Below are 25,962 nucleotides of genomic sequence, written 5' to 3'. Positions count from 1 at the left end.
AGCAGGAATCTCAGGAGTCTGTAAAAGCTGCATTCTATTTGCAGAGTTAGAGGGATTCAAAGATTTCCTGTCTCCACATGTTCTGGAAGTAGGCCTTACTTGGGCAGGATTTAATCCACCCTGCATTCTCCTTTCCAGCAGGATACGCAGATTTCTTGGCAACGTATTCTGATGCTGTGCAGAAGGATGCTCTGCTGACTGTAAATGTTGTCTCCAATAACAAAACACAGAAACTACATTGTGAAAATAATTGATATTTTGGTTTGCTGATAGTACTAAACTAAGTAGGAGAATAATTTGGGGTCAGAATGTATCTTTTTTTTTTTTTTTAAATTTCTGGTGAACTAAACAAATCCTTTTCACAAATATTTTCCTGCAACAAAATAAAACTTTGAGTTTGGAAAAATCTACGTGGCCATTTTTTCCACAATTCCAATCTGAAGACATTATATGCTTAAATGCCATTGAAAAGTGGCAATAATAATGCTCCAAGAGAAAATTTGCAGGAAACCTGTTGTAAAAGAATTAAACAAAGGGGAAAAATACATGTGTATGTTAAACACATATAAAACACCTCACATCTGGTAACATTTGAAATTCCAAAACTAGGTTGGTTGTCAGCGCCAAATTGTACTTGGAATTTTCTAGACAGAATTATGATGGCAAACACCATCCACTGCATAAATGCAGAGTCTGATGTAACTGGGGTGCACTGAGCTGACTGTGCGTGCACTGGGCACCTAGCTGTGCGTGCAGCCAGTCCTGCATGCTGCGGACAGGCCAGTGTCATAGCATACACACAGGATGGTATGACATGCCAGGTCATAGTGGACATGCCCTGCAGATGTGTCTGGCTTTTCTCTACGTTTGACCATTCCTGAAAAATACTCTAGAAACAGCATGACAGAAAATGCTACAAAAATGCTATAGATGGAAATATGTATGCATTTCCTGTGAAATAAGGGCTTTTTTGAATCTGAGACCCTTTAAAAGAAGCAATACACTTGAAAAGAAATAAGGTATTTTCTGTTAGAGGTCTGTATTACATCCCAGTATGAGACAGCACTTAGGAATGACAGAAGAGTATTTTATTTATTCAATGCCAACACAGGATTCTTCTCTAAAGAAAAGACTGCAATGAAGTATCTAACGCTTCTGTTGGAATCCGGTTTTGCACTTATTGGAATACCCTCTCATTATTTTCATTGCAGTGGCACCTAAACATCCCAGACATGGATATCTGTGCTAGATGATATATATATACAGAATGACAAGAAAATCCCTGCTGTAAAGAGCATATCCACTTTCTCTGAAGACAAGAACCTAAGATGATTGAGCAAACAAGTGGAAGGTGCACAAAATAGTATAAGGAGTGCTGGTGTGCAGAAAAGGTAGTAGTTAGTCTTCAGTAATAGCCCATAGCTGTGATGATTCTTTGTATTTGTCACTATACCTTTATTTTTTTCTTCAATTGACGCAGCTTCACGTGCAGGTTTTTATGGCTTAATCTCAGGCTTTGGAACTTTGCCTCTATTTTGCAGCTTTTGTCTTCCTGATAGTTGTGAAGAACTTGCATTTCATCCTTCCATTTACTGAACTGCTTCTTCATGTACCTGCCAGGGAGGTAGGAATTTTGCTAGATCAGACACGCACAAATGCATGCAGTCTTGGAAAAGAGCAAACACTGTAGCGCAGACTTTCTCCTCTTCATCAGTTCAGGAGATTTTGTTTAGGAGGTTTTGGGGCCAAGGGCAGCATTTCAGGAACTGGCCTGTATCCGTGGAATTAGCAAGAACAGGAGCGTTCTAGATGACGAAATATGGGAGCTGAGTGAAACTGTGGCCAGGACTGAGCCTTGCATCTTGGGGTTTTACCTTTCCCACAAAGAAGGCTGCAACAGGAGAGATTTTATATCAGTTCCTCTGTCTAGATGAAAACTACTTAGGGCAATCCCCTGACCAGTGAAAGATTCCCATCATTTTCCTCTAGACTACAAATGAGTAAAAGCAGCATCTAGCCCTTTGCTTGAATTCTCTCCTGCTCCTGGTATTCTGCACAGCTTGTTTGACATCAATGGTTTCTGCACAGGCCACTTGTCCTTAAAAATATACTCCGAATTTTGCAATGAGAAGTGCCACCCTCCAATGAACACCAGAAAAGGTTTAGAAATTACTTGCTCAGAGCACAATATAACAAAAATACCACCCATCTCTCTGTTCTAGAGTTGGAATTTCTCTAAGAAGTCAGGGTAGAAATACAGTTTTGTCTTCCCCTTGGCTGAGGTGATGGTGATGACAGACAGAGAGGTTGTTAACAACTGCTTCGTATTGCACAACTGAAATAGTTATTTCCCTTGCTTAGTTACATTCAGAAGTTCATCTGATTCACTTTCTTATGCGTGTGCATTGGCTCTCAGACAGAGCCCCATAAGTTTCACTGGAGTTACGCAAGTTTTGTCTCAATGGGATAGCAAGTCAGACCATTTAAAATTAATACTACAGTGGTTCCCTATAAGAGCACTTAATGGGTCCTTACCGTAAAATGATGACTACCCTCAACTAACTCAGAGCTCGGTTCTGTGACAGGACGTAAATGCTGGAAGTTGGTCCACAAATAAGAACAAAGAGCTTCCCACGAGTAATGTGATTCATTCACCCAGGTATACGACAAGCTCTGGGTCAGAGGGAGATGCAGTATTTCAGGAGCAGGCTTCCCAGATACCCTCTCAACTATTGCTAATCTAAATGAAAGCTGAAGATCTTTGCCATTATCTCTTTGTTTTCCCATGTGAGAACATAAAGTGAGGTAAGGACACAGTCTTACAATGAAAATGCTTTTTTTTTTGCTCTAGTCTTGGAGTGGCCTTGTGTGAACTTGGAGCAGCAATTGTACATTGACTTTCTAGAATGAAACAAAACAGAGGAACAGAGGGAACTGATCATACCAAAAGAAATAGATTCAGGATCAAATCCTACTCTTCACTGTAATTCCATTGGCTTCAGTAGTTACAGACATGATTATACCTACAGCACATTCACATATAACTACAAAAATGATGGAGGGGAAAGCAAAAGTGAAAGAAAAACGTAAGCACAGCTGGCCATACACCAACATCCTCTCCCAAACAAACAAATCACTCAAGACATTTGTAGTTTAGGAATTAATGTTTTATCATGTCAGAGCTTTGAATATCAGAAGGGACTTCTGCAATAATCTAAGTCACGGAATTTTTACCAGTAATTACTTATTAAGACTGTAATCACTATTTGACTTACAACATATTATTATTTAGAAAGATAACCTACTTTGATTCTAAAACTTCACACGAATTACAAAATTTGTTTTGATTGAGCCTTATTTAGAGAAAATTTTGAAAAAGCATGCTATTCTGGTATTTCTATGTGAATGAACATTTTTCCCTTTAAGAATTATTTCTAGAAACGTAAACTAACAATTGCAGAAACACTGATGAAAGCAAACCAAAATGTTTTGCTTTGCCAGAAATTGTTTTTCTGATGATCTCCATTTACAGTTTTTGCTGCTGCGTTTTTATCATTCATCCCCATTTGAAAGGATTTTTTTTTTTTTCAAAATCTCAGAATCTCTCAAGTAAGGAAAAAATTCATTTGCCTCCTAGCTCTTTACTGGAGCAGCACTGCCCATCAACCTTCATTCATTGTACTGCTGTATTTGCCTACCTGCTCACGTTGTGAATGCTTTCGATAGATTCATCCATTTTTAACACATCTGCTTCAAAAGAGGCTATAGCTTGTAATAAAAAAAAGTATCTGTTCATAAATGTATCAGCAATAACATTTCATTTTCCATGCAAATTTTGCTATAAGAAGGCATGGTAAACTTGATATTTACTAGATAACTTACTTTATTTAACTGATTGCAATCAACAGCAGCATTAAAGTATTTCTAATGGGTATTAGAATGCACTGGAAAATTTCCTATATAGAGCAAATTCTTTGTCCTAGGACAATTTCTAAGTGTATGAGAATTTGGGTTTTTTTAAATTAGAACAAAAACCTCATTCCCTGGAATTTTGGAAAAATAGAATATTCTGATTTAGGAATAGTCTCTCCCAAGTTCCACAACTGCTTTGGGACAAAGAAATGATAGGAGAGACTGGATGTAGAAGAGAGAAGAGAAACTCCTGGTCTTTGGATGGAAGTAGAGTAGCAGTCTCGGGACCATGAGAAGGCAGCAGACCAGAAGTCAGAGAGACAAACACTTTCCAGCTAAACTGCTTTAGAGGCATGGTATAAGCTGGGCTGGAATATGGGCTGCCAGGAAATTATGAGACTAAGAGATGGGTCTCCAGAACCTCCAAACTCATGGATTCTGTTTAAAACCATCACTGAATATATAGTTTGAATCTCTTTAAGCAACATTGAAATAATCTACACTATAAGATGTCAGAAATCAGTATAAAACAGCTCAAAAAGAATTCTCAGCCAAGAGAGAAAATGAACAAGGGAGCAATACATGTGTCAGAATCCCACTAAAGGGATCAAAGTCACATCTGTCTTCTAAAACAAAAAATGCCAGCCATCAAAATCATATGCTTAAGCAATGTCTGCCCACAACTTCTCCCACAGGCCCTATGCCTGGAGCTGGGCAGCAGAGTCCTAAAAGACAGATCTTACAAAGGGCAAAGGCTAGATCTCAGGCAAAGGCTACATGCACAGGCTAGATCTCAGGTTCTTACTGCACCTTTGGCTTCTGGGAAGAACAAGATGAGTGGATAACACAAACTGGTTTGAACACAATCCAGTATTCCCTATATACCGAGTATGTGCAGAGCTACCAACCTCTCTAATAAACCTAGAAACACAAACCTGCTATTTTTATCTATACTGTCCTACCCCCTCCTCTAGCATTAATTCCATGCAAGGAACCTGGAAACGGATTAGTGAAGAGCTTTTATGCAAGAGCTATTTTAGTTAGAGTGGACACTACTCTGGGTTTATCCTTAAAAGAAGGGCCCATTCTGTCTTCTTGTTATTGCCATGGTGACAAAAATGGCCTGAGCTTAATAAGGATTAAGGTGTTGTTCTTCAACACTTACTGCAATAGAAGGACACGGCATTTTTTACTGTCAGAATAGAGAAAGGACTCCAGTTTAGCTAGTCTTTAATATGCTACCCTAAGATAAGTAAAAAACAAACAAACAAACCCCAAACACCAGAATGAAAATATTCTTATAAATGTTTCTGAAGGTCATGGAAGTCAAGGAGTTAGTCACTCAGGAGGGTTACAAATTCAAGCTTGACTTAAGTTTTCAGATTCTACATTTTTTTGCATAAGTGAGAAATTAACAGAAAGGTGAAATTGCCCATTATATTTGTTTTTTGTTGGCAATTAGAAGGCAATTAGATAGTTCACTTGGTAGGTTGTCTCCACAGCTTTCGAACTATTTCAGCTTCATGTTTTCTCACCTGAGCTTTTGTCTCGCCTTGCTCTGGTGTCTTGCTGTTATTCTGCATTACAGTTCTGTATTCAGGAAAGAGCTTGGGTGACTCCAGGACAGGTCTGTCCCCTGGGAAAGACAGGTTTTCAGGACCAGGTAGTGGTGAAGCACTGAGTTCTGCAGGGGAACTGTATACCAAGAGAGAAATAATGAGTAAGAAAGGATCAAGACTTACATGGTTTTGGTACCCAGAAAGATCAAAATAAAACTAATGCACTCAACAACAGGTTCTTCTTTCCAACCATTTAGTATCAGTGCAATTTGCTGCTTCTCTTTTTTGCTTCCTTTAGCCAAGAGTTACATATCTTGGGAAATACAACTACAACAAGATAGCAAAGGGCCAGATATCCTGCTGTTTAGTATATTCCACGATAGCAAAAGCCTGGATACCTATCAGCCCCACAGTGACAACTGTAATGGCAACCCCAAATTCTTCTTTCTCTCGTTGCTACCTAAGCATTAGGTAAGCAAACTCCCACAGAATTACAGAGAAATCTTAATTGCTCACAGAAGGATTATATGACTTTCAAAATTATGAAATGGTTTTTGTTGCTGAATACAAGTGGGGAAATTTTAGCAATGGAAAATGTTTTGCATTTCACAACAATCTGAAAAACAAACGCAACTAATATTATCTGTGAGAATAACTGTAACTATCACCCCTTGGTCTGATTGTACATTAAAAAATTGCAATGTACTTACCTAGCAGTGTAGCACAACCAAGTTCTATAAACAGATTTTTCTCCTCCTTTGCACAAAGATGAAATTAATTCTTTTAGAGGAGTGATCATTTTTTTCCCCTATTTCATTCTCACTGAAGCCTCATTTGGAGAATGCATGTGAAATGCAAGGGAGCTGCTAGGTCTTTATACAACTAGGAAGGAATCTCTCCCTTTGTACGTTTGTAGTGCTTATCTTGTATAATCATTCTCTTCAGTTTCTACACCTAAATATCAACCAAAATCTCAGGGCAAAGAAGAAGAAACCATAGGGAAAAATCACAGCATGACCTCCAATGCTCATTATTGAGCACTGTGATGAGTAGAAATATTAAAATGAGTTTATACATTACCTAAAAAAAAACCCCCAAAACAGAACTGATCAGAAAGAATTTGAATGGTGAGATCAGCTACTTGCTATTGTGAGTAATCCCACAGGACCGCGTGAACCGGGTCACTTGAGAATGACTATCAGTGAATGCTCTGTGGGTCACATGTGGAAATATTCACAGTCACATGGGTCACATGCGGGTCACGTGGAAAATATTCACAAATTAATTTTTCACAGAGGAGGTGCTTAAAAATCCATGCAGTTGTGACAGGTACTAAATATTTGCAAAGCTTGACCCCAGACTGAGCATAAGAAATGGTATGGAGAAAAAGAGATGACATAGGAAGCAGGGACGGAAGACACAAGCATGTCGTATTTTATAAGACAACTGGTCATTAGTTTGTCAGCATGGTAATCATAGTTAAGCTACAGAACAATATGTAGCAGCTTTTCATTTATGCTTTCCCTTTTTAATGGAAAAATCATGACATGATGTCTGTCATAACAAAATAACTTAGAGGAAATCATAAAGCAATATCCCAGCGCCTGACATATTATTCAGAGATTGTAAATCCAGGGGAAACAGAAATTTACGAAGTCTTTTTGCGAGTAGGGAAGTGCCTCTCCTCTACTATCTCCCAAGCCCTCCTTCACTGAGCTTCCTTTCTTCTGCAGTGCTCTTGAAACAGATTGCTCCTGATGGTGGAGAGAAAGCGCTTTGCATTCACCTTTGCTGACATCTGTTGGAATGAGGGATAATAAAGAAGGGAGTGAATTTTCAAACAGGTGCTGTATGGAAGTAGACACAGTCCAAGGCAAAGGTAAGACATAAGAAAGCAAAGATCCACCTGTTCAACAACTGAAGAGGCTCATGGCTGCTGTCTGAGCCATAGAAGGGGAGCTGAGGTGAATGATGATGCAGGACCATGGGCAAGAGTGGCTCCAATTCTGTTAGGGAGGCAAAATTCAGACAGCCCAGAAATCCCTAATAGGATTTTGGCAGTTACAATGATTAAGCTCACAATCACAATGATAATTCTGCCCAACTACTATCTATGTTCCCTCTTGATCAATGGGAAGAAGAACTTCTATACTTGCATGAAGTGCTAATAGATACAGCCTTCTGTGCCTCATGTTCTCCTCTTGCACAATACGGTAAAAACCACACTTCCATTTCTCACAGCAGTGTCAGGCTCAGGCACAACAACAAAGCTCAGCAGCTATATTATAGGAGGACACAAATCAGTTCTGTCCCAGGAAGTGACTGCTGCAGAACATGGGGTGAGCCCTGACAGACAGAACAGGAAATCACAAAGAAAACACACAGCATCCCTCCTAGTCCTTTCTCGACATGATAATAACATTACCACAAGGTGTCAGCGTGGTAAGGAAAAACACTGCTGATATTTCAAATTCCCACTCAACAGCCAGCTCCCTGATAACGACAATGTGTGAACTTACCCAGCCAAAGACAGCATCTGCTAAGAGTGGAAGGTATGGGAAAAGTGGCTTACTACTGATTCTTTTATGTCCCACACAAAGGATATAAAAATGTTTTCTGCCATAGTAAGTACCTTACATTTTTAATGTTGATATAGATTTTGGCCATGAAAGTAACATTCACAGGGTTAGAGTAGGGCTTCACAAAGGAAACCTAAATTCAGTGATTTGGTTTCAATATTGCAGCAAGATCAATGTCAGACACTATTGGAGCGGAAGTGGACTTCATTTTAAAGCAAATCTGATTTCAGTGACTCATCCTCCCTCACTCACAAGCACTAACACACATGTGTCTTAAGTAGTCTTTCCAGCATTCACACACCAAGGTGTATGTCTACACATGGTATAGCCACGACTAGTTACAGTGACATGGAGGACAAGAGATACCAGTTCTCTTTAAGCCTCCTGGGTTCATCTCAGTGTGACCACGTGCTGGTTTTTGGATGTGTCTTTAGCTCCTTTAGGAGCTGGCAGTGATTATGACCTTTTGTCTCCTTATTTGAGTGTCTTAGATGCTTTTGTCTTGTTCTTTACCTGCACATCATCATGTTTTGTGATGGCATCTTCAAATGGCAGTTTGTTCTTTGTTTCAGGCCACGTTCTGTTTTCCTGATTTTATTGTCCTGAGAACCTGTGTGTGGAAGTGCTCTGGTTTTGCTGACCAGGTAATCTAGGTTGCATCATCTCTTGCCTTGTTATATCCCTCCTGTCCTAACTTACGGTGCTTACACATCCACACACTCCCATTCACTCTCCATTCACACTGGTTTTAACATCTCCATTAGAAATCTCTACAGGAGGAGATCAGTTGGCATCTGATTATTCTACTTTCTCATGGAGAGATGAGAGGACGAGGAAGAATATTTGGAGGAATGAACATCTGTCTGTTATTTTTAATGCAGATATTGAGCATCCAGATACAGCTTCTAACAGTCTTAGCAATGGGGTTTGGTTTGGTTTTTTTTCAGAAGGAGAGCAATGAAGTGGCTACAGTTTAATGCTCCCCCATACAAAGGGTGACTGCAAAAGCAGTCTAACACTATAGTTTTGGGGCAGACACCGGCTACCCAGATATCTTTAATGTTAAGTACAGGGTTTTAGGAAGGACACAATGAAGTACAGCTTACTAGGGCAACTTTCATGGGTGCTTTTCAGCTCTCTTAGGGGAATGGAGGAAGACACTGTTACAAAGATCCACAAAAAAACCTGTCTGATGTTGAGTGCAAGATCTGTAATCTCCTGCTCCAGGAGCTGGAGAAGCTTGAGAAGCTCCAGAAGCTGATCTTTCAAACACAAACTCCCAGTGTTGAATTTTGTCATTAGTGTGATGAAAGCACAAGTTGCTCCCATAATGAAGCTGAAGTAGTTAGACCCATGCTGCATCCCTAACTGACAGAGACAAACGAGTCCAAAAGGTTTATATAAAAGTGGAAAAGTTCTGAAAGAAAGGAAGTTTCATGCATGAGTATTTACAACTTCAGGATAATTAGTTTTTGAATGAGTCTACATTGGGATTGGGAGGAAGGAGAACTAGGACACACTGAGGGCCCTTTCCACAGGTTTAAAGATGATCTGCAAATGGCGTACTTGTCATAAAAGTATGCACTATGACATGTCATCATTTCATGGCTCTATTCAGTTATTCCAGAACAGAACACTCCTTCTTAAGTTAGAGTTTCCCTCTTTACCTTTCCCTGACTCACTGTTCCCAGATTAATACTGCTAATATGTCATGGCCATTATGGCTAATACACATATAATTTTATAATCAATGTCATTCAAGAGTCTATTGCCTACTTGCCTACGTGAAGAACCTGAACAGGGAAATGAAATCAGTACAATGGGACTTTACTTGCACACAGTGCTCTACAACAGGATGTGACCTCTTATGTGGTTTGCTGAGACAGCCAGTGAAAAAGCAGGCTTGGCAAAGGCCAGAATTGGGGCACTCCAGACAGTGATACCTGTGAGGGAAAACAAAAATATTTCCCACAAGTATAAACCAGGTATAAGTGAGCTTGACTACTGGAAATCCAGATCAATGGGTTCTGAAAAGCAAAGAACATTTGTTAGGATAATTGTTGCGGTACACTGTTGTGGTACACTGGGTGGCAGTGTGGGCGGTCGGAAGATTACGTGCTTACGTGCTTATGTTACAGGAATGCAGTAACCACCCACGATGGGCGAGGCTTGGTAGAGATACATAGCTCTGTTCATTATACAATAAAGCGCCATTTTGCATCCTCTGTACCAGAGAGAGTGTATAAGTGACCCCCAACGGAAGGGAGTTGGGTGCCAAATATCACAACAAGTTTCCACAGATAATTACTTTCCTCAGCATTCTCTGAAAGCAAGAGTTATTTTGTCCAAATAACAGTGGACTATTCTCCAGAACTCACTAACGATTTTCGTATTATTTATTTGCTGCATAAAAATTCAGTCCAAGGAAGAAACAGTTGTTCTAAGACTAGTTTTGAGACTGCAGCTACATCTTCATATGCTTCTTGTGTAGTATCACTACATTATTGACGTAGGATTTGCAACTTTGCAAAAAAATAAAAACAGAAAAAATGAAACCTACAAGCTTCCTATTAGTGAGACAAGACTAACAGTAAAATGCTTTTCTGAGCATTCTGGTCAGGAAGTAATTTTTATACCATTAGACCACTCTATTCCATTACTTAGATGAATAAGATGCTAAGATGGATAACTTAACTAGCCAGCTGTTAAGGGTCGAGGGACCGAGGTAATAACTCCTCGAATTCCTTAACGATCCCCTTTGTCTCGCTAGAGACAGAAGGGGTTTAAGGGCAAAAAAAGAAAATTCACACCTCAGTCTGCATTCGGGAAACTGAAACAAACTTTTAATAAACAATAAATCCACACTATAGATTACTATGTATATGTACACAAACCCAGAAAAGAGAAAAAGAAGAAAAGATTTAAACAGGCTGTTCTTTCAAAGGTCAGTTCTTGGCAGGCAGCCGACAGCGAGGTGGGAGCGAAGGCCTTTGCAGCTGCATCTCCGGCGGAGAAAGAAAGTTCTTCCTGTGGCGAAATGGGCGGGGAGAAACCCCGTGGGCAGATTTAACAGCAGGAAAGCTCTCGGCACGAAACGACAGGGAGTTCGAATGTTCTCACCCGATTTCAGACAGGACTCACGGCAGTAACAGTTCACACTCTGTGATCCTCAGGTCCTCTGGGGGTGTCGGCCCTCAGCTTTCGGGCCTAGTCGTTGCCGGGTCGGGCCTGGTCAGGCCTAGGTGTCTGCCAGCAGGTCCGCGGCAGTGCCACCTTCGTGCAGCGAGTCCAGAAGCCCAAGAGAGCGACCCGGGGGGGGGCAGGCCCTCAGGTCTGGGGCTGCTCGTTCTCCGGGTCGGCTCCAGCCGGGCCTAGTCGGGCCTGGTCAGGCCTGGACGTCAGCCAGCAGAGTATCAGGAGCTCTCCCTCTGTAACACTGTCCGGAAGCCCAAGAGAGCGACCCGCCCCCGAGCTGCTGCTTTTAAAGGCTCCCGACGTAACATTACGTTCACCTGACTCTCTTAACCAATTAAATGCGGAATTATTGTACTACATGGAATAATTCTATTTGTCCATTCCCCGAAACAAGGAAGTTTTAACTCAAACCAGGACACCAGCTAATACACCTCATTATGGGACAAAGAACTAAGAAATGAGATACACAAGTTCAATTGGCTTTACCACTGAACTGCCAGTTTACTTCCAGTAAGTCTCCATAATCATGTCTTCGCTAGTGAACTGAAGAGAAGCAGGATGCAGGGTTGAGCCTGTGATGGTTCCTTCCCTACCCTAACTGTTAAATTAGATTTTGTCCAAAGTTTCTTGTTTAATACAGCACTTAGCGCCTGTAAGTTATGCAAACAATGGCAAGAACTATTTATGTGGATGCTATAGACTACAGTAATTACTGACGCACCTGAGGCCCGTAATGGGGAAAAATTTGCAGTCTCTGCATCTAGCTTGATGAGAAATCATTTCTTTGGCTGATAGTCTGTAACACGTAGGGAGCCACAGCAGAACAGCAGGCTCTGATCTCAGCCAAGACAGGAATTTTTCTCCAACAACTTCTGAATTCAGAACCTGAAAAAAATACATATCTTAAGTTCAGCCATTTACCTGAAAAGAACTGCTGTCTCATCTACAGTTCCTAAGAAAAGGTGTGATATTGGACTCTGCCAGCACAGATTTTCCATTCAGGTAGAATGCTACTGGGTTCCAAAGGCTTTGAAATAAAGGCAAGATTCTTTAGTAGTATCGTACTGAACATCTTTTCTATAGACATAAATTCTCCTATACTGTGAGTCTGACGATCAGTCCTGCCCCTTAAAAGTAGATACTGGCGAATGTTATATGGTGATATACTTGCAATTTTAATCAACCAGCATCATTCAAAATAATTTCCCAGGAAATCAGAATTTTACTCACCCCACGGAAACAGCTGTGAGTTGTGGTTTCCACACAAGACAGAGTAAAGCCTTCTCCCACAATGGCTGGGATCTGCAGGAAGAAGAAAGGTTCAGAAACACCTCGATAAAAAACCCAGATGTCCCCATCATGCTCTGTTGAGAAGGTGACAGCACACAGATGGTGAAGCATCTATGGCAATGCCATTTTACATACTGTTCTGAAGAAAATCTGATCATATTCATACCATCAGCAGGCAATTTCATAGCTCAGTAAGTGTCCAAATGATTTGTTTCCAGCTCACTTACTGAAATGGATCAACATACTATGTTAGCATCCTAGAATACTGAGGGACAGTGGGTTTGAACCTCAGGGTTAATTTTCAGATTAAACATTCTCAGTGCCCGTTCAAATGTAAATACCTGCATGCTAAGGCATTTTTCTGCAACTGCAACCCATTCTACAGACATCTGAAGTTTGGAGTTGCTTCATGAACAGCTGTTCCCAGGACCTGTAAGCTCGGACAAAAAGAATGCACAAAGGCACTGATGTTAATGGTTACTCTGACTGAGAAAAGCTACAGAACTTGATTCTTTTACCTAATTTGCATGATAGCTCCCTCTGTCCACTGAGTGCCCTACTGACTTCAGTCCCATAATCATCATCATCATCATGGCTTGGCTTCGCGAACGAAGATCTGGGAAGGGTTTTTCCCACACTCACTGCAAGCGATGAGTGCACCCTTCGGGCCAACACGGTGGATTTTTTAGGTGAGGCTCAGCGTGCGCAGAACTGGCTCCACCCTTTACACCTGAGGTTCATCTGCCAGGGCCCAGCGAGCTTGGACGGTGACAGCGAAGTCCTCGGGTCGTAGGTTTGGTTAGAGTGTCCTTCTCTTAGATGGATGAGCCTTACAGGGCTAAACGAGCTCCATCTGCCCGGGTTTGGAGTCAGAGTTGTCCTTCTCCTAGGATGGCTGCCCGAAGGCTAGTGAGCCCATCCTGCCCGTGGACACACTTTGTCTGACCCTTCAGTTGAGACCTGTCTGGCTTAGGAGACCCCACCGGAGGCACATGCCACCACCAGCACAGCTCTCAACCTCACAAGGGCACGCAAGCTCCTTCCCCACGGCAAGGGGGTGCCCATGAAAGAGTCGCTGCTCTACCTCTGGACATCACAGACCCAGGCACGGGGCGGCTGGGGCCTGCCAAGAACGGGAGTCCTGGAAGGTCAGTCCCATAATGTAATCAAACAAATTGCATCAACCATGTATTTTTTTTCTTCTAGATTAGGATACTCTTAAAGATGTACTGCATAATAGCACTGCATTGGCATTGCCTGGTTTAAGACTGTCAGGAGGCTTCTCAAGGCACTACAAGTAATCAAGGCCACCTTCCCTTCAGGGAGAGTATAAAGCTGGAAGAAAACTGAAAACAACCAGAGAAAAGAAACTGGAATCCTGGCAGAGCCTGAAATGTCTTCTAGGTACTTATTCTCAAACTATCTATGTGATGATTGCAGCCTTCCAAATAAACCCCTCAAGAAACTTCCCCTTTATTGTCTATCTAACATGCACTCAGTGGCTGCTGCGATGACACTTTCTTCCTACAAGCAGGGGAAGGAGAAGTAAGGAAATTATGGCAATTCCTTATAACTGTCAGTTAAGACAGGTAAGGATGAAGGAAACAAGGAGCTCACCTTCATGGCTGTAAGAAAAATACTTAAATATGTTTATACAAGGTATGCTCTATTGTGAATTGCTCATTCCACATGTAATTTGAAGGAAATATACAATATGTAGTGAGAGAGTATGAGGCCAATATGCCACTTGTGGTCCATTTGTTCTCCATTTTGAGCATTTAATTCAGGAAGAAATTGCACTATGCTGCACGTTGTGCTGGACTACCTAAATACTTAAGCATTTGTGTCTAATGTTAAAAGGGTTCTAAAAGCTTCCTGGAACAAATATATAAAATTGTTTCCTAATCCAATGAAATCTAAACCCAGGAGGTTTCTGTCCTTTTCTGCTAGGCTAATAGAACTTGGTCTTCATTTTTAAGCTCTGCTTACCTTAAATTTCACTATGACTTGTTCTGAGACTCTTTATGCAAAAACATCTACAGACATTGATGGAGAAGCATTCTGCATCAGCCTCTCTCTACAACTAAGCAGTTAACATAATTTACTTTTTGCATGGCAGAACTGCATTCTCTTTTAAAGTAAAAAAATTACAATGGTGATTTTTTTCAACATTCAGTATTTCAGGTGGGGTATAAAATCATACATTTCCTACCTCTGTACTTAGCCAGTACAGTGTCTTCCAAAAGGGCAATTAGGGCAGCTGCAGCTGATCTAGTTTTGATATAACCTATTCCAGATCTAGGAAAATAAAATAAGTAAAACTACATTCACCAAGAATTCAAAACCTGAAACCTCTAAAGAAAAAGAAATTACTATGTTGGAAGACAACTTAAAAACTCACATCCTTTTATATGTATATAACTGATGTTGCATTTTAGTGATATTTTATGTCTAGGACCCCTTGTCACTGAACATAAATACAGAGTTAACTGTTCAAGATACTATGCAATCATAGAGCAAAAAGACAGCATCTCCTTCAAAGACCTCATATTCCAAGTAAAATATAATTCTACATTTACAATATATGTCATAAAAAATTTCTGCTCTTCATTTCTGGAAAGCCGTCCCAAATATGGCAGAGAAAGCAGGATTACAACCTGGTTTTTGTACTACATCATCAGGCAGCTTCACTGTGGCCCCAGAACTGCACTGAGCTTCTCTTGGGTTGATTCCCTTTAATTTCACTGTAATTCAATTTAATCAAAAGGATATATGCAGGAGCAGACTTTAGTTTTGACCTTTAGATCATAAAGAGCATAGCTTAATTTAGAACCCAAGTTTGCAACATAGGCACCTAATGAAAAAGTTCATTTTCAGAAGTGAAGACAAAGCAGACATGAATTGGAAAACATAAATCAGGAAATCCTGGAATTCTATATTTAAGATAACACTTTTGCAAAGCAGTATTGCACTTCAGAATATCATCACATAAAATTGTCCTCAAGAGTCTTTAGATAAACATACATTTTTACAGAGGATACTGCATAAAGTTGCAGTATAGTCTCTAAAGTACGAGCTGCATGGGAAATTGTTAACCAAAAGTTGCTACATTTTTATTTTATATATTTAGTTTTTCAAGAACTTTCACAGAAAAAAGTCAAAGATCAAAGCTAAAGCAAACAAAAACCCTTATGATGGTTTATGTAAGCTTATTAAGTAAGCTACCACATGAACACAAAAAAGACATTTTGTGTTCTAGGCATGAAATACTTTCTGGTGTTGGTAGTGGAGAGCAGCACTCTGCACAGAAAACACGCTCAAAAGAAAATCATAAGAAGTGTTTTCTATCCTATACACATGGCAAGAAACATGTCGATTTTTTTTAAAGAAATTAAGAAAAATTACACATTGTCCCAAAAATCCAGAAAAAAAAGAGCCAAGATAGTTTTAAGAAGAGTCTTCTAAAATATTTCCCTACAGTGCACACAAATTACAAAATGCTCCTGATGTTTCTAGCTTTGTTTTGTAATTCACCAGTTTATTCTTAGCCTTGACTGACTTTTTAAGTACAATAAAATTTGTAACTTGGGACCTTAAGCAGTAGTGATCATATTATTAATGAATAGTGATTCAAGAAAAAGTCCTGCAGACCACTTACATCTCACTCACTTTCAGTAAAAAACTTTGCTCTGATGTAGAAGGGAATAGATTTCACCCATGGTGAATAAATTGTGCAATGATCTTAGCCTTTTTGTTTTAAATCTAATACAATCACAAACCGAACCTGCCTTTAGTGAATTAGTTCATTATTCACAAACAGTATCTGAGAAAAGTACATTCTCTGAGCCGCTTCCTTATTATTCCCAGAAACTATTTCTAATTCACAGGAGCTAGCTGATCAGCTTAGTTATGAGACAACAGGTTTGTTTTGTCATCGGTCGGTGAACTTTTTAAGCTGGAGAAAAATCAATAATGAAATGTGACTGGCAAATTCTTGACCTGTGCATGGATTCTGTCATTCAAAGGCAAGCACAGAATCTTTTTCAGGAGTGTATCAAAATATCAAGAAGACCTACTCTCTGTAAAGCTGTTCACAGAAAAAGTTAGCATGGACTAGCAGACATCTGGATATCCAGATAATTTTGGAAACATTTGACCACTGTTCCTCTGATAAAGCTTTGTGACTCATATTCCTATAGCTCAACTACTCCCATCATACAGACCAAGCAAAATACCATCACAATCAGAGTTTCATACAGAAATGGCATGAGTGGGAGAAACAGACTTAGCCTAGCAGCACTTCATGATAGATTTACATTGTGCTTCCTCTCACCTGTCATATATGGCAGCTAGCAGGCTCAATGTCAATCTTGCATACACCTGTCCTGATTTTTCTAATCTTGCCCTCTGGAACAATTTTGTCAGCATTCCAGAGATGCACTGCACTTTCAAAGAGACCTACTTTTCCATCTGGCTCTGTTCACTTGATAGGATGTGCTGAACCAGAAAAACATCAATCAAATCCAGTGTGGAAAAGTTAAGGGAGAAATTAAAACGGACCTCTGCCTTTTCATGAATGGAAGCCTGACTTTTTCTTTATTAGAAGTGCCTAGCTAAGAGAACTCCGTAAAATGAAGTCTAAAACAGTATGCAACAGAACGGAAAAAATCTGGGAAAACACTTGCGGGGTTTATGGATGTAGCAAAACTTGTGAGGCTACAAAGATAGAACAGCTAAAAAAAAATTCCCTGGATGTGATTTTGGGATAGATAAGAAGGGAAGAAAAGAACATGATTAACTGCATCCAAATTATACAAGAAAACAGCGTGAATAACTGCATCCAAATTACAGATCCAACTTTCATTCTACGTATAGATAGTATAAAACTATGAGCATTCAGTACTTCAGAAAAAAGCTCATCTGGGACTGTGAAAACAATTTGTGCTTTGATGTAAACTTTCTCCTCATGTGCAGATACAAAGGGAAGGCCAAGAAAGGGACAAACAGGCTGTATTACAAATGTGCCATGGAACAACTAATATCCAGTGGGAAGAGTGAGCTATGGCTTCTTAAAGGCCACACTCAGTACCACAGAGGCATGATCAAATAGAAATAACACTAGAAGAGAAAGATAGTAGACTGGAAGTCTGTGGATTGCTGAAGAATCAGAGAACCTAGAATATGCCAAGTATGTTCTTTACAGCACAGATCGCAAAGTATTAGTGTGAGGCGTCAGCGATTCTCAATCTGGAACCCCATGTGCAATTCTGGTCACCAGTGTTCAAGGAGGAGTAGAGTAACTGGGATAGATGTTATAAGAGCCTAGAGGAGACATGGAGGGACTTGGAAACAGCTAAAGAAAACCAGAACTTGTGTGAATTGGTACCTCCATGCTGTGTCACATAGCACCAGGCAGATTTACAACATCAGGGCTGAGATCAGACTAAATACATTCATGGAAGGGCATGGCCAAATGAAAAAATATGGCCAAGGCAAATAGACTAGTTATCTTTTCTGTGTTACCCTGGACAACACTGCAAGCAAGATCTTCATTTTCAGCAACAGACTCCTCAGGAAAATTAAAGATTTTCACGCATTTTAGTTCAATATGGAATTTACATCCAGTAATTTCAGAGACAGTTAGGTGACCAAGGCTTTGTTTCATAATTCTTTGCTTGCAGAGAATTCTCACTAACTTGGAAGGCAGGGAGACAGAGCAGTAGCTAGGGGTCTTCTGGTCTATTGTATTTTATGTTGTTCTCATTAATACTTACTGTATTTTGTTCTCATTAATACTTATAGTAGTAATAATGATGCCTGTCAATGCCTTTTCAATGATCCATGATTAGTTCCAATAAATCAACTCCTAAGAAACACATGAGAATTTGAGATTTAATGAGAATAATAATATACAGATAAATATTCAAAATTGCCTGTGGTATCTACATAGCAGTGTTGCAGATTGTAATAATAATTTGATTCTACCATGCCTTTACCTTTAGAATTGTACTAACGTATTTCCACTGACATTTAAAAGGGGAAAAAATTACGAGTTTGTATATAAAGTACTATCTAGCTCCTAAGTGTTTGAAACACATTCTGAGATTCTCAGGTGGAAAATGAGACCAAATAATATAATAACTCATGGTGACAGCAACATGAATTTTTTACAAATTCTTCTCCCTGTCAAAGCACAGGGTTCTCTTCAGCTACTAACACTGGCACAGAGTTTGTACTGAGCATAGTTTTAGGGCTCTTCTGTAGATAGAACTCTGAAAGCCTCTGTGAAAGAAAACAAACACACATTACAACAGAGTGGTTCATTTAAAAAAAAAAGGAAAGAAAGAAAAAAAATTGTTTAACTAAAAACAAAAAGAACCAAATTTGGACTTGATCAAAAACCACAATACTCTGAAGGAAATTTTTGAAAATTCCAAAAAAACCCCCAACATTTTCTTCTTTCCAATAGCTTGGTAAGGAAAATGATCATCTTATGACCAGTGATATGATGCACATCGAGTCATAAACATAGTATTAAACATAGAGATCACACCTTCTTCTTTGGGAATCAAGTCTATTCACAGACCAGAAAAAAGGGTATACACTGTGAGTAGTTTTAACCAAGAACATAATGAAATAATATTTCTTCGGGCAAACCACTTTCTTGATCAGAGATGCTCTTCTACAAGCAACAGTTTGTCAGCATGCAGAGCAGGGTTATTGTTTTGGATGCATATTGCCTCAAGCATTAAACAAATTTCCTGTCAAGATCAACACCTGGGCTCTCTCTCACAGAAGATGATAAGCAATTTACCAGAGTAACTGGCTTTTGATATCTTTGTTTAGTAATCCCGCTGTAGCTGATTGAGTAAATCCCATACCCCTACACAAGCTCATTTCTTTCACATTGCTAAAGGACACTTTCCTCAGCGGGAATTAAGGACTTCTGAAAATGATCTGTATCTGATATTTTACACACATATCTAGAACTTCAAGACAAAAAAAAAAAAAAGCTTTAGAAAGGATTTATCAGTTATCGACCTGCACTTCAGGGAGCAAGAGTTACTCACAGTTGATTACGGTCAAAGATAAGCAATAAATATGCATAACTGAGTAGAAATAACTCACAAAACTCTCTGTTTCATCTGGAAATGAGCCAATCTGTGTACAATGGTTTCCCACAAATGTACCAGACATGTTAATAGCCAGCAAATTACGGGCTCTGCTGGTTCCCAGATGCTGCCTAAGATACAGAAATTAGCCAATATCTGCTATACCATCTGTTTAGTCCTGTTCTTGTCATACTATGTTTTGTAATATTATTTGGAGATGTAGTGTAGCATGCCATACAATGTGAAAAATGAGTTTTGACTTTCATGCATCGTAAGTTCTCTTCCTTCAGTAAACTGATCCAAAGCTCTTTTGAAAGCAACAGAAAGACTCCCACAGTTTTCTGTAGGCTATCAAATTCCAAGTGCTTATTTTCAATACAAATGCTAGAAACTCAAACACATTCCATGTGCAAGATGATTTTCTAAGTGGAGGGAATCTGTTTTAGTAGCCATCTGCTATTCACTTCAAGTCCATCCTTACAGACAAAATGTGGTCTTAAAGTAGAGCATTCTGTGCCTGTCAAGCACAGTTCCAGAATTAACTTGCGAGAACACACAAGTAAAATAGCAGAAAAAGAAAAAAAAGTCCAAATAAAATAAGAAATATTTTAGGATTATTATTTATTAGAAGCTATTTAGGGGCACTGAACTCTCTCATTTCTCATAGGCATGGAGCTTCACCTCGGAACAGAAATCCAGCATGTAATCATTTTGCAGTGGGTCACATTTCACCTCGTTAAGATTTATAAATGCCCTTTGTTAAGAAGCTGACAAAGGAATTCCGACACATATAGAAAAGAGTGCTTTGTTCCCTGACATCTCCAGCTGGCTACCTGCTGGTTCTGGATTTTGCACTACTTGTTACATAGCAGGTGAAGTATCCACACTCAAATAGGGAGTGTGAGGCCATCCTTCACGCCTGTTAGAGAATATATGAAAAGAAAAAATTACCATATACTATAAATTAGGGAACATGGCCCCTATGCACCTGACCATTCTGTGAGCCAAGATGATAATGGGAAGGAAGGTGCCAGGACAGATCCAGAAATAAAGATAGGACATCTTAGCTGTGTAATTTGTCATTTATATGCTACAGCACAGAGATTCTAAAAATGGCATAACTTCATCATAATTCAGTAGTTTCTGTTCAGGCAGACACAGAAATTTCTCTAAGAAACATTGGGGGAAAAGAGAAAAGTCCTTACCCTGCAAGTCTGGATCCATTTGAAATGAAGAGACTTAGGCATTCTGTAACAAAAACCACTTTTTCTGGACAGAGACATATCAAACCATTCAATAAAAACTTGTAATCTGAACAATTTACCAGATGCATTTCAGAAACTAAACTAAACAGAATTACATAAAACCACGTTATAATTTTGGTGCCAAGAGCAGAGAACCTCCAGAAAATTGCATGCTCTCTTCTCACGATAAGGCAGGAGTAACTCTAATAACTACAAAAATGTATCAGGGCAAAAACAGTGGCCAAAGCAGTTTCAGGTACAGGAAATGGGATCTTTCACTATTGAAGAGTCCAGTGTTTCCATAAAGGATTACTACGAGTCCATGATGTACAATTTCAGGTCAGAGAGGGCATGCCTTTACCAGACTCTTCCCAAGATTCACTGATTGCAATTGCTTACAAGTCTATTTTCTAAAATTTTCAAACAGAAATAAAGTTTTCAGCTGAGCTGACATTATTTCTTTTTGAGCTGAGAAGGAAGGGAAAAAGTAAGCATAACCATTAATCTAAATCTTTACACAATCCTGAAGGCAAAAGTAATTATGACCCTAATAATAGTAGAAAATTAATGTCTCCCCTAAGGATTTATTTCATCAATGCTCTAAACTACCTTATATTTTTAACATAAAAATATAAACATTAATTCAGTGTAGTCACTATCTTTCAGTTAACATTACAGTTAAAAACACTAGGTACAACAGATCTAAGTTACATGAGACTCCAAAGGCCATATATATGGCTTATAGAGGGGAATAAAAGGTAATTTGCTACAACAAATAAGAATTAAATAGTTTTAAACTGTCTAAAACTTAATTAATAAATTTGGCATTAAATATGAACTTACCCAAATATTCACTTCATTATATTTTGCTAGTGAAAGTCATTGATCATTTGTCATAAACTTGACAGAATGCTGGCCAATTATGAAGCATAATGAGCTATAATTATTGATTATGATGTCAAAATTACTGATCATGCAGTGATCTATAATTATTAAGTTTACCATAAATATGTTCCTCACCATTTTAACTTGTAAAAGCTGCAGCTTCATGTTTCAGTCTCTAAATAATCTATAAATACTTAAAACGATGGGATACATACTTGCTTTAATAACTTCTTCATTAAAGACTAGAATGCCAGAGTTTTTACTGAAGTCCTTCTTCGCAAGAAAAAACACTATGTTTCTTTTTAACTATTATTCTGTTTTCTTCCTTTCTCGTGTTTAGAGCCTGGACTCAACCCTGGGTTCTGCAAGCCTGCAGTTCTGACAAACATTTACACAGGCATGTACCACTGCTTACACCATTACTCCTAAAGTAGGTGCAGTAGTATACGCCTCTGCATAGCTTGACAGAAAAGTCAACATAGGGAAATCAATGAAATCAGAAGATTCTAAGCAATGAATTAAATGTGTGTAGTGAAAGCTACATGTAGCAAAATAAAAGGATAGACTTAAAAACACACAGCTGGCCTCATGTTTTCTTCCTTCTTTTACTTTCCACCAAAGGAACATAAATCAAGAGAATGAACGTAAAAATACAGAGGCTAAACTCACTTAAATTAGAACTCAGTCATTAGACTTTGCTCACTCAAATAAGAACAGATCTACTGACTTCACTAAGATATACATGCATAATCTATTAGCACTTGATACTTAATCTAAGATTACAAGCTCTGTATCCAGTACAGTGCAATGTCTAACCTTTAAATTATCTGTAGGGATAAGCACACTATACTCTTGTACTAGGGTATTCGTGGTCTCAAAGTTAAATGTGTGTTTATGTCTTCTATCAAACTTGCTGTCATAGGGCAACATCATAACGTCATACCCATGAACCCTCCCTCCAAAAAGTTATGAAAGGCATATTGACATATGTACAACCTAAATTTTTATATACAAAACTCTGTCTGGAGTCCAGTTCTTGACTGCAGCAGGAGTGCTTTGGTGAAATTAATAGGATCTACTTCAGTGTTATCACATCTACTTAATAATGAACGTAATATAAAAGAAGAAGCAGTATCAAATCTGAACTAACTGCCATCAAATCTGAACTAACTCTGCTCATTGACACACTGTTTCAATCAGTATGTTGTCATTCAAGTACATGTGCTCTTTATTAATAATTAAAAACATTTCCACAAAACAAAAATTAATTTTGGAAATAAACTTTTGCAATTATAAACCCCGATCCCATTAACACAAGTACTCCTACGTGCAGAACAAGAGTAGCCTTATTCTAGAATCCTCTTGGAAAGTGAAAGAAAAGTAACATTTTATTACTTATATGTATTTTGTTCACCTATACAGGTCCTCAGAAAACGTACTATAGCAAATAAAACGCATTTTTAAGCACACTACATAATTAAGCTAAAGTACAAAGAAAGACAAACCAGATCAAGTAGGGCAGAAATCTCCCAGCAGATCCCAACTGACAATCACAGAGGCCTTTCTTCTTTTGAAATCAAACAACATATGATGAACATTTTAAATATGCATAAAGTAAACTATAATTACTTTTGTTTCCCGTGAAGGGTGAAAACATTCTCTGTTGTGTTCAAAGGCTGAAATTGTCTCCTCTTAAATACAGTAACAGCGTTTACCTTTCTCTCAGCTACTTACTAAAGACCCAGAAGTCAGATGACACCACCAGAGGAGTCCAGTAGTTTTACAGCACTTAAAAGTTGACTTCAAGACACAGTTCTAAAGCTTTTGCTTTTAAATGCATGCTGCTCACAACAAATGCCTGGCAAAGGCCCAGATCAAAGTATCAGGTAATTGTCTAAGCAGTCAAAACAGAGAACACTAATGAATTAGTTATAAATATCCTGAATTATTAAAGAGAAAACTTCTTTGTTCTTTGTTTCAAAGCAATTTTTTCTTAGGGTTGGAGTGCAATATTTCTAAATTGAGAAGCCTTTACTAAACATCTCCCAGTTGCTGAGAAACAGTGTTGCTATAGAGACTGAAAATGAGGTGGAAGTTGGCACAATAATGCAGAAAGCACAGTGTGCTGTAACAGTTGGTGCAACTACACAAAAAGGAAAAATAGTAAGTGCAAGTGGTTAACATCCTAGAATAAGAATTGTCCAGACCCACCAGAAGGCTTACATACTCTTCAGTTCACCCTAATGCTGCAGTTTAAGCAGAATATATGTAACATTTGTAAGACACATACCTTTATCCTAAAGCCCTTTTTCATAAATTTTTCAACAGTTACTCTAACACCCATGTTGTAGGATTCAGCTGCATACATAGCAATACTTAATAACTTGTGAGAAACTGTGTACGAGAAATTACTTACTGCTTATAGAAAACCCAAACTCAGTGATGACTAAGTCAATTACTGTGTTACAACTGTTACCATATGTTACCATATTTTAGCTTTCCTATTAGTTTTATTCTTTCTTTCTCTCCTAAGCAAGAACTAGGAAAAGGAAGTTTTCTATTCTATTATGCTTCCATGACGAAACACCTGAATTTACCTGCAGGCCACTAGGCAAATCTTATTAGAAGAATTTAGGATACAAGAGACATCCATTGCTTTGTCTTTCTCCTCCCAGCCTCTGAGAAGAAATTCTTTGCCTCTGGTCTTCAGGTAGTAACTCAGAAGTCTGGTAAACCTGCTTACACACCGCAGAAACAGTTTATTTCCTTTTCATTAACAGCTGTGCGGCGTTGGTGCTTGAATTGCAATCTGTTTGAACTACTATCTCTACAGGTAGAATTAAAGACTTCAAAGAGTAATAAACTGCAAAATCATATTCCATATAGACAAAACAAATGTAAATACACATTAGAGAAGCTAACTCCTCCTTTCTTGTCTTGTAGAAGGAGCTATGGAACAAACCATGTTGTTTGTAAAAAACTAGTGGTACTTCCTGAGACATCTGCCTCCAGATGCTCCTCAGAGACTCAGCCAATCTTCTCTGCATACACTACTAGAAACCACTGGAGAACACTTCCTCATGAAATGAATGATTCCTAACCACTTTCTTCAAGACTTTTTACACCTGCCTCTATAACTCCCATGTGAACTGTTCCATTAAGATACTTGCAACACTCAGTTCCTGTAAATGCTTCTCCCACATACATTTCACATAAGAAACTATACTATTCCACTGCCCCTGTGATACCCCAGCTTTCTAAGCTCCTCTTTATAACACCCATGAGATGCCCCTCCTCATTCTGTCCACATCAGCTAATAAATAACAAATAAACCACCAGGTTTCCTCATGTAAGAAGTCTACCCCTGTCCAGAGTTTAAGCCTCTACTTGAACGGAAATAGTTAATTTATTCTAACAAGATGTATCTGATTCAAAAAACAGGAAACTTTTTACTTTGCTTTAAACACTCACATCCAATAAAAAATTAAAAAGTATAATAATATTTCATTTAACACAGTCTCTATCTTTCAAGATACCAAAAACACGCAAGTGAAAGTGATTCCTTCGCAATCCTGTTTAGACAAGGACTTCATTAATTGCATGTTTGACTTAAAACATATGAATAGTCCCTATGAAACATAAGAAATAAAAAAAAAATGGAGACAAAAATGATCTTACCACTACAGAGATGCATGTACTTAAATATTTCTGTTAAAATCAATTTTGTCTTAGAATATATATTCTTACACATTTACTGTGTTTCTTTACAAGAATTTGGAATATAAAACTGCTCCTCTATCGGTGACAATCTTGCTCAAAACTGTCGTAATATGAATGTTTTAGACATTAAATGATGTTTTTGAAACAGTTTATTGCTCTGAAGAAACGAGTTGTTGGATCCTAGACATATTCAATTAGTAGGAATTTTGCTTTGGTTTCCACATTAAGAATGTTTTATTCACTCTGGTTTTGAAATACTTTTCTGCCTACAAGTTTTTGATGAGGAAGACACTGTAAAAGCTATGACAACGTTTAGGCTTTCTTTGTAGTTTGCTCTTTTGAGCAATGGAAACATTGTTTTAGTATGGGAATTTCCAGTATTTTCTCCTCCAGACAACTCTGGTTAAGGCGAACCAGTAGGCAAGGTTTCCATCTCTGTAAAAAAAGCAAAAACAGTATATATTTT

At 38.6% G+C, this 25,962-nt stretch overlaps 1 protein-coding gene across 1 annotated transcript in view; it reads right to left on the bottom strand.

Annotated features, from left to right (window-relative positions):
* Window positions 1-24,120, bottom strand: part of DYTN (dystrotelin) — a 25,231-nt gene extending 1,111 nt beyond the window's left edge. The window contains 15 exon segments of the mRNA XM_010133791.1: window positions 10-211; window positions 1,449-1,613; window positions 3,699-3,774; window positions 5,453-5,607; window positions 7,124-7,269; window positions 9,882-9,993; window positions 11,967-12,130; window positions 12,476-12,547; window positions 13,793-13,881; window positions 14,748-14,833; window positions 16,869-17,063; window positions 18,755-18,817; window positions 20,853-20,916; window positions 21,992-22,049; window positions 24,067-24,120. Of these exon segments, the coding sequence (XP_010132093.1) occupies window positions 10-211; window positions 1,449-1,613; window positions 3,699-3,774; window positions 5,453-5,607; window positions 7,124-7,269; window positions 9,882-9,993; window positions 11,967-12,130; window positions 12,476-12,547; window positions 13,793-13,881; window positions 14,748-14,833; window positions 16,869-17,063; window positions 18,755-18,817; window positions 20,853-20,916; window positions 21,992-22,049; window positions 24,067-24,120 (1,701 nt within the window).
* Between the last annotated feature and the right edge of the window lie 1,842 nt (window positions 24,121-25,962).

This window comes from Buceros rhinoceros, unplaced genomic scaffold, assembly GCF_000710305.1.
Source record: "Buceros rhinoceros silvestris isolate BGI_N320 unplaced genomic scaffold, ASM71030v1 scaffold14793, whole genome shotgun sequence".
NCBI lineage: Eukaryota > Metazoa > Chordata > Aves > Bucerotiformes > Bucerotidae > Buceros > Buceros rhinoceros.
The sequence above is the reverse complement of the archived record's forward strand: the minus strand, read 5'-3'. Positions and strand labels throughout refer to the sequence as shown.